The sequence below is a fragment of the Ptychodera flava genome, chromosome 16, assembly GCF_041260155.1.
Source record: "Ptychodera flava strain L36383 chromosome 16, AS_Pfla_20210202, whole genome shotgun sequence".
In the NCBI taxonomy this organism is placed as follows: domain Eukaryota; kingdom Metazoa; phylum Hemichordata; class Enteropneusta; family Ptychoderidae; genus Ptychodera; species Ptychodera flava.
The window spans coordinates 9,891,071-9,905,154 of NC_091943.1; the positions used below are offsets into that span (position 1 = coordinate 9,891,071).

Here is a 14,084-nt window from a genome sequence, read left to right on the forward strand (position 1 = left end):
GTCCTCTAATTTAATGTCATGTGTCCTGTGCTCACATAGAATACCACTAGTTATTTCTAGATGTGCAATTGTGAACCAGCGGCATGTAATGAACTGAAGAGCAACATATTAAAAAACTGGTATTCACTGAATAAATTGCTTTGCTTCCACATGTGAAAAAAAAATGATATAGGAAAGACAATAGAAAAATTGCTGCCAACCTGGCGAGAAAAATTGCTGATATACCCAATTCCTCAACAGCAACAGCAGAATTAAAGAAGGGCCCGTTAACCTTCAACGACAAAATACAATGTATGCACTTTATAAGGAAGAAGAGCATGGTCTTGGAAGAGGAGGGGGAAATTTATAATAATAATAATGTGTTCTTATAGAGGGTAGATCCCTAGAATAGATTGAATCTGGTGCAATCTGACAGGTGTTTCAATTATTTGTACTGGACAATTTGAGATAGATACAAAAAAATCCCTAAAAGTCTGCATTGACATAGCAATGGTGAGGGCTGTTTCCTGTGCGCGTGGTCACTTATGCAATATCATCTGTTCTGCTAGATTTACATTTACGTCGTAAACTACATTTGTTTAGTTAGAGATAAGCATCTATTATTTTTCCAACGACATTGGACAGGAAAATTCAAATTCTGCAGAATTTTCACTTGAAAAAGACGTAGTTTTAACAAGGAGTATTAAACCATCATTAAAATGCAAACGTCCCTTTCTAGTTAATGTGAGGAAATCATTACGGTCAGGATTTCTTCTTTGGTTTTTAAGTCCCCACGGAGATCCGTCCAGGGGGACTTATAGGTTTGGTCATGTCCGTGCGTGCGTCCCTCCGTGTGCGTGTCCGTCCGTTCACGCAGATATCTCAGACATGCCCTGGTCAATTTCTTTCAAACTTTGCACAAGGATAGTACCCTACCCAATACAGATGCACGTCGATTCGTTTCACAATGCGATCAAATTTGGCCGTGTTAGAGGACTTTTTAGTTTACACCTCCATAGACTCCCATGTATAAGGCCAAGAAAAATAAAAATTTAGTTTCTCATCGTATTCATATTGCAAAAAGGATGCAGTGACACAGATTTTAGTCCCCACGGATGAAGTCCAGGCGGCTTATAGATTGGGTCATGTCCGTCCGTTCACGCAGATATCTCAGATATTTTGACAAAATGTCATATGCCCTTGGTGACCTTTGACCTGAAATATACATATTTGTCCATAACTCAGTAACCACAACTGCTACACCCTTCATATTTGGTATGATGGGACACCTTATGTCGCCACATATTGTACCTTATTAGTTGTGTGCATATCTAATTTTGAGCGAGCCAATAGAGCTAGAGGTCTGATTTTTGGTATATTGCAAAAAATTAGCAATACGATTTTTTGACAAAATGTCACGTGACCTCGATGACCTTTGACCTCAAATATACATATTTGTCCATAACTCAGTAACCACAAGTGCTACACCCTTCATATTTGGTATGATGATAGACCTTATGACGCCACATACTGTACCTCATTAATTATGCACATATCTAATTCTGAGCAAGCCAATAAAGCTGGATGTCTGATTTTTGGTATATAGGGATAACTATAGGATAGAAATTTTTTGACCAAATGTCATGTGACCTCGATGACCTTTTACCTAAAATATACGTTTACGTCAATAAATAAGTAACCACAAGTGCTATGTCCTTTATATTTAGTAGCATGGGAGACATTATGACAACACACGCTTTACTTATTAATTATGCACATATCTCATTCTGGGCAAGCGAATAGAGCTAGAGGTCTGATTTTTGGCATATAATAATAATAATAATAATAATATGATTTGTATAGCGCCTGGTATCCACTATAATAAAGTGCTCACTGGCGCTGAACAATGAGTGGAAATCACATATAAGCTTTCTGGAAAAATAGTGTTTTGAGTCTGGATTTGAAAATGGTGATACTGGGAGCAGTACGGATAGTGATTGGCATATAGGGATTAATTAGCAATACAATCTTTTTTTCCAAAATGTCACGTGACCTCGATGACCTTTGACCTTGATTATACATATATATGCATAACTCAGTAACCACAAGTTCTATACCCTCCAAGTTTGAGAGGATATTAGACCTTAAGATGTCACATCTTGTACCTCATTTATTATGCGCATATGTATTTTTTGGCTGGCCAATACAGCTAGAGGTCTGATATTTTTTCCCGATTTAGAACCATAACTTAGACATGCCTCATGTGTTTCAAATTGGGAACAACGACATAGACCTATGTTCCCATAGATCTCAACATATACACTCCAGTGATGCTTCTTAATGACCACATTTCCCTGTCCCATCAAGACTAATACTCCTATTACAAGTGGGGACTATGTCATTGTCAATGATTTTTTTCTCGCGTTTTCTTTTTAAAATTTTGTTGTTACCATTTTCAGTAACGTTTATTTTCGTAAATTATCTTTTATTTCGTTTTCACGAGCGTTTTATAATTTTGTAACTATTTTAATAAATGTTCGTTTTTCCAGATTATATCTTTATTTTGTTTTTGTTAGTATTCCAGCTTTTGGTATTTTTATTTCGTTCTCGTGAGTACTCTAAGACTTCCACTAATGATTACTTGTAAATTTTCTGACAAATTTCACTTCTCATACATGTAGGAAGTTCATTGAGACTGAAGCATCACTGTTTCACATAACATTTCTTGGCAAACGACTTTCATTTTACTTAAGAAAATGTGTGCTGTTGACCACGCATAAAGGAAATGTAAATGTACTTTGCTTGAAGTGGTAGGTAAAAAGTTAATGTGAGTACAAAAAATATGATTTTTGATTCACTATACATATTAGTCAAAGGTTGTTTGCGCTGAAGCTTCCTGTTGTTATTGATGCCACTATGCACTATTCTAAATAGTTTGTATTCTGTCAAAGTCCTCAAAAAATAAAAATGTACATATGGCAACATGAACGTTTGACACTGACCTAGACCCAAGGTATTGTCAATGGGTGAATGTTATCAAATAAGTTATCTCCCAAATTGCTATTGAAAGGTGAAGTTGAAACTTTTGGTCATTATGGAGGACAGCTTTGCGTAACAGAGGGGTAAGGTAAGTGGAAATCATGACGACCTAAATCTTTGCCTCAAGGCGGCTGCTTGGATCATTAATAAATTATTTAGTATACCCTAAAACTTACACCCCAAGGGCGCGCCTAAAATTGATATGGCAGGAAATGAAAGTGCCAGCAGGTATTTGAAAAGGAATTTGAGATTGGATAAATTTTTAAGTTCATTCTTTGTAATGACAATTTTTTTCAGATCCCCCAGCATGTTATAATTTTTTACAAGTCCCCCTGGAATCTGCCTTCCGTTTTCCAGTTGGTTTTTTTTCTAATTCATACTTAAAGGATGAATTGATCAAATGTGTTTTAGGAGTACAAACTATTCATGGTCCAGAACCAAACTTTAAACTTAAAAATTAAAAACTCGAAAACTGAAAATTTTGACATCAGGGGTGTTGCAATAAAATTGTCTGTCTTTTTTAATCGGCATACTAATTAAGGAAAGAAAGGAAAGAAGACAAATACATACCTAATTAAAAACAACAACAAAGATGGTATTCAACGGTATTCTTTAAGTCATTGTTAAGCGTCTCAGGAAATAAATAAAAAGACAGAACGGAATAAAATGTGCAACGACTTTGAAAAGACTTACACATACTTATGTCATGTGTGTAATCGTCCACACAAAAATGCATTGATTTAAAAATAAACGGAATAAACACAGTATTATTTCGACAGGATTCCCTGACACATAAAGCTGCACGGGATTCATCGATAAAAGGACATGTGAACCATGACGTATTGAATTAATAAATTTTGTATGTTTGGTGTTGGAGTGTGCCTGTTCGTATTTTTCAGGGGCCCGTTCTCGCCTTCCTGGAGGGTGTCTATCTGTGTGTTGTTGTTTTTTGGTTTGAGTATACGATAATGATATGATGATATTTATTTAGCGCCATCACGGTCGACTTTTCATCTCTGATTTTCTTTCTTTTGTGCAAGTAAAACCGGATGGGGTTTCATCAGAGAGAGAGAGAGAGAGAGAGAGAGAGAGAGAGAGAGAGATATTTCGTGTATTTGTTTTAATTATTTCAATATGTTTTGTGTGCGTGGTACGTTTTATAATCAGTACTCATTGCACTTTTTATGCGAGCTATTACATATATATGTAGGTCAATAAGTATGAGTGTATAACTTACTGTCTGTTTTTTCGTTATGCTCGTGCTCTAATAATGTTGTACAATTATGTATTTAAGCGGACTTTTTTAGGGAATTTGATTTTTACTCATTTTTCGTTTCTTTCCTTGAATAATTCGGCCGAAGTTTTATTTAAATCGATCGTGAAATGTTGGCGAGAGTACTTTTTTCTCTCTCTTATTGCTACGTATTTTCAAAGAATTTAATTAAAAAGAAAAAAAAAAGAAGAAAAAACTTAATTTGACATCGTAATGATAAATATCTTTGAAACATTTCGCTCCCAGTCGGTAAACTACGTTAGCGAAAGCAAGATCTGGTGGTCGGCTTTTTTGCAGATTTTTTGTATAGAAAGAAAATATCTGGCCAGGTTATCTTAGATCCTGAACGTTCACACCACGTTTTTGAATGTGTATATTTTTAAATAAATTCTCAGCCAAGAATTTTGTGAGATTTTCAAGGAAATGTCAATATTACAAGGATAGTTTCGTCCACTTCTACATGCCTTTGATTTGATACGAGTTGTACGGCGCGTAAATGCAAATTTCCAAAGACTTTGCAGAGTAAAATTAAACTCTATGGCGCGCCAAAAATTTCAAAAAATATTTACCGTTAGTGTATATATACAAAATGTCAATTTTCTTTTCGAAATGCATTTTAAGCACGTATGAATAATAAAGAGATAGCTATTTATCTATATGACCCCATATAATTTATGTAACTTTTTATATATATGGGAAGTGTCATTAAACATATGAATGTGTCTGTACAGACAAAGATGGAGTGCAATTGCTTATTGATTGAAAAAAATGGTGGAATTACAGCAGGAAAGGAATAGAAAAAGTACAATAAATAGGAAAAAATCTCATATTATACAAAGTTATAAAATATTCTTTCAGGGTAATGTAGAAATGAACAGTTTGTCATGATTTGGAAAAATTCATACACCCATACTTATTGACGTACATGCACGTGTAATAGTTCGCGTAAAAGTTGTAATGAGTACTGATTCCATAAAAAAGGTAAAAAAAAAATCAGAAAATTATTATAAAACACTACTTCAATTCGTAAAATACTATGACCAAAAGATTCAAATTGAATCACATTCGGCTTGACTGTGTAAAAAGAGAAAAAATAAACATAAAAGAATGGACAAACAATGCCATGCATACAACAATGATTTAAATAATTCAAAAAGGAATGACAAGTAAATAAAATAAAAAGTAAGACGATTGGAACTAATTTGGGATAATTGGATTTCCATATTTTGCAAATTTCTCAAAAGTGTTAGATGCCATAAAGCTGAATGTTGCCATATCACAAATTACTTATAAAAACAAGTGTGTAATATAAAAGAAAAGCAGATGAGATAACATTTGTAGATTAAATCGACATTACTTTACCATCCATTTATCCCAAATAAGTTCCAATCGTTTTACGTACTACCTCTTATAAGAAAGACAATTATAAATGGTTAAAAATATAACATGAACTTACATCCGATTTGACTACAACAAAGAGAGAAAATCAAATTTCAGCAGTCGAACAATTTTAGTAGTCGAACAATTTCAAAAATATTTACGTTAGAGTATCATATAAACTGTCAATTTTCCATTTAAATGAATTCTTAAGCTCATATTAGGGACTGGTCAGTTTCTTAAGCGGGGGGGGGGGGCGGCGGTGGATTATTTTTTTCCAACGTCAAAAAGTGGCTGACCCCCTATTCAAACTTTCGAAATTAGGGTGACCCCCCGCGCACGACAAAGGTAAACAAAAGGCGGAATATAAATTGAATAATTCAGTATATATATATATATATATATATATATATATATATATATATATATATATATATATATATATATATATATGTGTGTGTGTTTAAAAATTCAGTCATTCTGTGTTTTAATGAAATTGTTGTCATGTCAGTTGTAAGATAGGAAGTTAAAAGTGTCAATTCTAAAGTTTGAATACAGTATTTTGAATGAGCTGTGAATGTACTCCACTCTTTTTATGCATAACCAGATGTCCAGAACTGTTGTAAGCAAAATGTGATTGTGAATATTATTGCATGTTGCTTTCTAATACTGAATTATCATAGAGGAAACAGAAAAATATCTGGAACTTGTCATATTGCTTTTCATATGAACTGCAGATTTCATAATTGCAAAACAAACTTTCGATTTACAGACATCAAGATATTTCTGACATGAGCTTATATCTCTGATATATGAATTTACTAAAATAGTACATTTGAAGTCATTCTTTGAAACGACTCAGGAAATAACTAAAAAGACAATAAAATTGGAACTAATTTAGAATAAGTCCATATTGTAGTCATGTTCGTTTAAATCAGAATTTTAAACTCATCTACTTTTTTGCATCTCCCTTGTTTTAATAGGTTATGTGTAATATAATTTCAACTTTAAGGTATACGGCACCTAACGCATTTGTTAAATTTGAACAATTAAAAGATCAAAATCACCAAAATTACTTCCAATCGCGCGTGCTTAACTGAATTAAGTTTGTAACGATTTGGAAAAAGTCACACGCATACTTATTTTATGTACAATGGTAATAAATCGCACAAAAATGAAATGAGTGCATATTTTACAAAAATAAAAAACAACGCTACATACACACAAAAACCGCAATAAAAATCATTAAATACCAAAAACAAAAACTACTTCCACTCGGAAAGATGTGCGACCAAAAATATTCAAATGTGAAACCACATTGACTGAGAAAAAAGAGAAAAAAGAGGAACTGAAAAGTCGAACTCAATGGCGCTACTTAAAAGTGGGCATCATATACTCAGAAAAAAAAGCATGGAAACATGGAAGGCCGCAGGAAAAGATAGAAAAGATAGAAAGGGACACCCTACAGACCAAAAGCCAATAGGCAAATTAATTCAAAACATCATGGCTCACGTACATGGTGTTCTTCAATCGATGAATACTTTACGGCATGATGCCAGGAATTCGATCTTCATAACTCCGGGTTTGACAAATATTCGGAGCATTTCAGCAATAACTTTCTCCTCGTAGTCTTCAATATCATCTTGTGGACATCCAGATTAACAAGACGACCCAATCGTCTCACCGACACTTGTACCATTTACAGCTCATAACAGCTTACAAGTAGGCAAGCGCTCGTATGGTGATGATGCGCTGGCTCATCTATGTAATTTTCATATATTTGTATAGGAAAAGGGACGATATCTTTTGAGCGATTTAATGAACTTTGTATCGCATTGATTTGTAAGATCAAATTTCTCTACGATTCTTGCACTTATTGATACAAATTAAAGAAAGAGATAAATGCAACGGTTACAAAATCTTTTTCATGAAAATGATTTTTCAAGACTCGAAGATTTCATGTTGCTGTAGAACATTGTATGTTATTATGTTGTATGATAGTTCAGGTTGGTAACAGGTAGTTTTTACCTACACTGAATTAAGACGTTTTCAAAGGAATACAGTCACTCCTTTTTGGAGCTTTTTCCTTGATTGTTGTTAAATATGAAAGGCAGCGTATTGTTTGACTTCTTGAAACATGTTGAAATTCTTGTCAACTGTGCACAACGTCAACTCTACTTGAGACCAGACAAAATTAAACATTCAGTGAAACATTTTACGGTACGAAAAAATCAAGTTTGTGCACAACTCTCACCATGCATGGCTGAAGATACACTGTTATGTAAAGTTCGACGCAAGCGTTGTAATAAGTCTCAACAGGAAGGGCCGGTCTCCCCTTCCATTGTAGCAGTCTTTATATATCACAGTAAAGCAAGTCAATGAGGAAAGTACAATTTGTCTGGAGGTCACAGAGTACATCATCTGTGTGCATTCCGCGAAGAGGTAGTTTTTACACTGAAGCAGTTATGTACCCTATTCATTTTGTACGCTGAGTGATATTATTTAAGCAATATTTAATTCTGTTTTCTTGAAACCACAGAAAGGTCAAAAAAGATGCCATTGCGGGATATTACAGTGCTCGATACGGAAAAAAGGAGTTATAAATATATATAACACAAATTATATTACCAGGCCCTGCCGTCGCATTTTGATTGGTCGAGCTGAACCACGTGACCGACCACAAATGCACAGTAATGGTTTGTTTACATGCCCGTGAATATGAATAATAAGATTAACAACTCAAAGTATCGTAACTTTACAGCTCAAACGTAAATCATAATCAATCACAAAATAAAATGGAGCACTTGTAGGTCAAGTTGAGATACTTTTTTTCTGAAAACATCTCCGGATTTGCCAATTTTTTACAGCGCCCATGACAGTGCATATATATATATATATATATATATATATATATATATATATATATATATATATATATAATATATATATATATATATATATATATATTTACAATTTTACCAGTTCTAGTAATTTCCTTCGATGTGTACAGGTGGAAACAAATTCATTTCTGTTATTGCGAGATCCTGTTTCCCTGTTTCTGGACGGCATGTATTTCTCGTTGCGTAATGTATGCATATGATTTGTGTATCTGGTTTTGAAGTCATTTTCTATGAGACCAACGTATGACTCTTGTGTCATATTGTCGTCCCTGGTTACCGTGGCTTTGTACACTGCTCCTTGCATGAGGCATTTCCCTGATAGTGCACATTGACTTCTCTATCTATCTATCTATCTATCTATCTATCTATCTATCTATCTATCTATCTATCTATCTATCTAGCAAATTTGTAAAGCGCCAAATATCCAAATTTAAACAATGCTCAGTGGCGCTTAGAGTTACAATGAAAATGCTCTCTGGAAGATGTAAGTTTTTAAGCGTCTTTGAATATGTTGACATTTGGAGAGGTTTTTACGTCCAGGGGTAAAGAGTTCCAAAGGACAGGAGCTGCTGCAGAGAAGGAGCGGCGACCATAGGTAGTCAGATTCCATCTAGGTGTGTGCAGAAGGCATTTATCAGATGAACGAAGAACACGTGATGAGACATCACTGATGTCAACATCTGTTCCAGCGTTATTGAAACCACTTCATTTGCGAGGAACATCGGTGTAATATGTGATGAAAACCATACATTCCAACAACATATTGGTGCCACTTGCAGTGCTATTCACTTCCTCCTTCGCGAAATTGGTCATATGAGAAAGTACTTGTCCAGAGATTCCTGTGTCACCCTCGTCCACACCGTTATATCTTCAAAGCTTGACTACCACTAGTACAGAAATTTGCGGGAAATTTGCGAGAAATGGATACTTTTTCGCTTTTGCGAGAAGTAAGCGAGAATACACAATTTTCTGAGACTCGTAATAACTTAGCGAGAACTTAATTTTCTCGCAATCAGCTGGCGAGAACTGTGTTTTCTCGCTCAGCATTTGCAAGAAACTGAATTCTCGCAATCAATCAGCGAGAAATTTGTTTTCTCGCTTTGCATTTGCGAGAAATTGTATTCTTCTGTGTAAGCATTTCACAAAAAAAATCACAATTTCTCGCAGATGCAGAGCGAGAAAATATAGTTCTCGCTGATTGATTGCGAGAATTCAATTTCTCGCAGATGCATGCGACAAAGCACAATTCTCGCAGCATGATCGCGAGAAAGTATGTATTCTCGCTTACTTCTCGCAATACAGCGAGGAGATTGTTTTGGTTAAAGAAGTCTTTCAGCTGAGCAGCAACGACATTTTCAATTACAATTCAATTGATTACCTTCAACAGAAAAGGTAGATTGGAGATTGGACGGAAGTTTTTGAGAATTTTTGGATCCAGGGTTATTTTTTATGAGCGGCCTGACGACTGCAAACTTCAAAGAATGGGGTAAAAAGCCAGATTCCAGTGACAGATTAATGTGATAATCAGGAGTAGCTTATCAAGGCATAGTTTGACAAACGACGTTTGAAATGGATCCAAACTGCATGTTTTATTCGGCGAATCCTTGATGAGCGCAAAGATTTTCTCCTCTGATATTGGTTGAAAATGATCAAATCAAAAGATACTGGAGAAATGACTTCAATATCACTCTAAAGTCATCAGATGAGCTTCGAGCATCTAGGCTTGAGCGGATATCTGTGATCTTTTTAGTGAAAAAGTCACTGAAACGGTTACTTAATTCCAATGCAGATGTATGGGACGGAAGCAAATTATTATTTGGTGACGATGAAATTGATGATACAATTTTGAAGAGAGACTTCTGGTCATGTGCATTCTTTTCGATGAGATCTTTGTAATAGTTTACTTATATATATATATATATATATATATATATATATATATATATATATATACATATACACAAAATGAATACAATGTGCCCTCCCGGTTATCACCATAATGGCTTTATGGCAACCTCTGAACTTGGGCACAGAGAGTATATATATATATATATATATATATATATATATATATATATATATATATATATATATATATATATATATATATATATAATGTGCAAGTAAATTAGAGTTTTAATGTTTTTCACGATATCCTGACAGGTTTACATGTCATACAGTCAAGGTGTACTAAGGTCATCAAAGGTCGCCATTACTGTGACCTTCTTTGATTCTGTCAGATTAATTTTAGAACTAATGCAAATGTATCTATTGAACCCAGCCGATCTAGCTCCACATTATCATCGGTCGTATGGCTGAATGTTTTTCATCATCAATCTTTCTCCATCTTATTGAAAAAAAAGGATATCTGATCTAAACGTGATAAATGAAGTGCCCCGGAAGTATAACTTGTACGCTGAAGTTGAACCGCATACCCTCAAGTAAACAGAGAAGTAGAGCGGCTTACCCTAGTTGTCTTTACAAGATGGCGTCTTCTCCCGATAAAGCTGAAACGTCCGAATCATTCATGAATCGCATGGCGGAATGTTTTAATTCTGGCTTCGTAATGATCGGTGTAGCGATCGGATCATCTACTGGTCTCTTCGAAACCATGGCCGCCATAGACGAACCGAAAACCTCTCAAGAAATAGCGGACATCGCTGGATTGAAAGAAAGGTATCTGGGTCATAACATGTATTCATTACTCATGAGGAAAACGGAACGCTCATAAATGATGCGCCGCATGTTTCTTCTGTAATCTTAAATAATGATGGAATAATAATTTACTTCATCCTACTTTTGTACAAGGACGTGGAGTTAGATCAACGTTATTCAACATATATTATTAGGCTGTGTTCACAAAAAATGGTTAGGGGGGCTGGAGGAATTCAGGGGGGGATTCGAAAATTTTGGGGGTAATAGAGGGGGGAACTTGAAAATTTTGCTCTACCTGTAGGGGTACTTGAAATTTTTGGTTCCCTTTTATGTTTTACATTTTCCAATTCCAAGTTTATGTAGGTAATTCAATGAAAAATGAATACCATTTTTATGTCATCTCATTGTTTTAATGTTAGTAGAACCACTTTGTTACATTTCATGACTTTTATCTCGAAAAAATCTAAGTAACAGGGCACAAGCTGCAACTGTTAATGATTTCTGCGATATTTCTATGCAATATAACAACTACAGTTTCTTGCTATCTCCCTACAGCATGCTCAAACACACAATATTTAGTTTGTCGACAAAGCCTGTATTTATAAATATGTATTGGGTGATGATTTAGGAGTCCAGAGTGACAATCAGTTGTCAGTGATACAAATGCATGGTACACATACACAGGCTGTGATAGCAAGCTGAATACTGGACAGTTCAACATGTTGTAGGGAGTAGAACAAGAGCGCAGTTACAATAAACTGAACAAAAATATTGTCAAAATTAACAAGGTTAATACAGCTACTGCATACGGGTAGTGTCACTATCATTAATGCTCTGCTACTGTAATGTCACTGTTACTGCATACCTGAGTCGTGATAGAGATAGCTCTGACTCTGATGTACATGGTAGTTGAGGAAGAGTTTGAGTCAAATGACGCTCATGACAGTGAAACATACTTGTAAACAAGATCAGGCCAGAGAGCAACACACCGAAGAACACATGGAAATTTTTGAATTCTGGCATATGAGAATAATCAGATATTAAAGTAAAAAGATGGGGTCACCATCACTCTGATTAAAATCAGATGTAGAGTACGGCGTACGCGGTATTCTCCAATATGTGGAATTAACGGTATTTATTTTTTAACCAAATTTGCAATTACAGTATTACACCAAAAATTTCGAGACTAAAACATTTTTTTGGAATATTTTAACCTTCCAGTATTGTCAATTTTGAGTAGCATCTAATTCATATATGTCTTGTACTTTTGAAACAAATTTTTGGTAGGTCATTGTGCTCAGTTTTTTACAATATGGCAATTAGCCAGAATTCACAATTTGTCAACTCTCTCATGATTGTCATTTTGTGCTCTTCGGCAGGAGCAATTGACCTGGCCAGAGTTGGATTAACTCAAGTTTGCTTTTTAGACCAATAAATCTAAAAAATTCATTGATGCATTTAAAGAACTTGCCTTGGGAATATGACTATACAAAGTGCTAATACAGGTAGTGTTGAACACCTGTGAGCGGAACGGCGCAATACGTGTTTATTTTATTTTATTATTTTTTTTTGCGCTCACATTCTTTTATATGTGGGCCTGTGATAGTTGGAGGGGGGACTTGAAATATCTGGCCATATAGAGGGGGGCATTTGAAAATTTTTTAGGGTACGTAGGGGGGGGATCTGAAAAAAAATAAGATTTCAATCGCGATTCCTCCAGCCCCCCCCCCAATCGTTATTTGTGAACGCAGCCTTAGTATCCCTTCTGAAATGAACCAGACAACAACAAAGAAGGTTACAATGATGATGACCTTCGCCGACCTTCGTTGAGGAGTGACAGCTGCTCAACATTGGGACAGCATGGAATGTTCGATGAAAGCGAGGTCGGCGCCCAAGGCTGACGTGTTTGGCAAACCGCAGACGTTTGTAGGCTTTTGAAAGAAAATATTTACGATGAAAAGTTTCAAAACCAACGGAAAGAGCGTGCCAAGCAGACACAAAACAACAACTGGCATCGGAATGCTTTGATTCTCGCTAAACGAATGAAGCAATAATCTGATTTCATCTGTGTTGAATAATCAGAGAAAATGCCCACTTTATTTGCCATGCCAAGTTTCGTGTGATCACTAGTAAATTGAAAAAGAAAACTGACACAAAATGGATCACTTCATATATACTTAACCAGATATGAACTGAATATGCTCACGTTTTTCAATATGTGTTGCAGTTGTCTGTAATGGTTGGCTGACGTCTTGTTGTGGAAACATGCCGCTACTCTGTCACAGTTGTTAAGTTGGTTTATGATGGATGGCAAATAAATCCACCAGAAATTTTCAGTATTTTCACAACAGATCAACTTGATCTATTATTGGCCTCTGCATAACTTACTAACTAATTGACTGGCTGGTTATATGTAAAGGACTTACGTTACGGTATTTAAGTTTTTGACAGAATTACAAACTGAGTAATCAAGAAATGACAATTACTGCTGATGACTTGACAATTCTTGCATTTTTTGGACTATTATGAAGATGTACATAAGAGTATAGGACCTTCGCCTGTGTCACCTAGAGACTAGATGAAATTTGTAAAGAGATGTTATCCTACATTTGGAGATATAATCATGATGATCATTGCAGTAAACAGTAAAACAAAGAGAGACATTGTCTATCCAAGCGAACACTCAGTTGAGTAGAATGGAGTGGGGTTATTTTTAAAGAACTGCCATTGAACCACAGTGAAGGGACTGTGATTGAACAGACAACTTGTGTACTACATTACTGCTAAAGTATCTATCTCTTAGGACAATCTATTGAGTGTCTGGATACTTCTAACAATAAACCCTGTGTTAGGCGTGTAAC

General features: G+C 35.2%; 1 protein-coding gene across 2 annotated transcripts in view; it reads left to right on the forward strand.

Annotated features, from left to right (window-relative positions):
• LOC139152768 (S-adenosylmethionine-dependent methyltransferase Rv2258c-like) overlaps positions 1-14,084 on the forward strand; it is a 28,882-nt gene that overhangs the window by 7,808 nt on the left and 6,990 nt on the right. Inside the window, exon 2 of one of the 2 annotated variants that reach the window (XM_070726095.1) lies at positions 10,932-11,244. In XM_070726095.1, the coding sequence (XP_070582196.1) occupies positions 10,955-11,244 (290 nt within the window). In that variant the 5' untranslated portion in view covers positions 10,932-10,954. Of the gene's footprint in view, positions 1-10,834; positions 11,245-14,084 lie in introns of those variants that run through there. The other variant, XM_070726094.1, reaches the window with a different exon arrangement.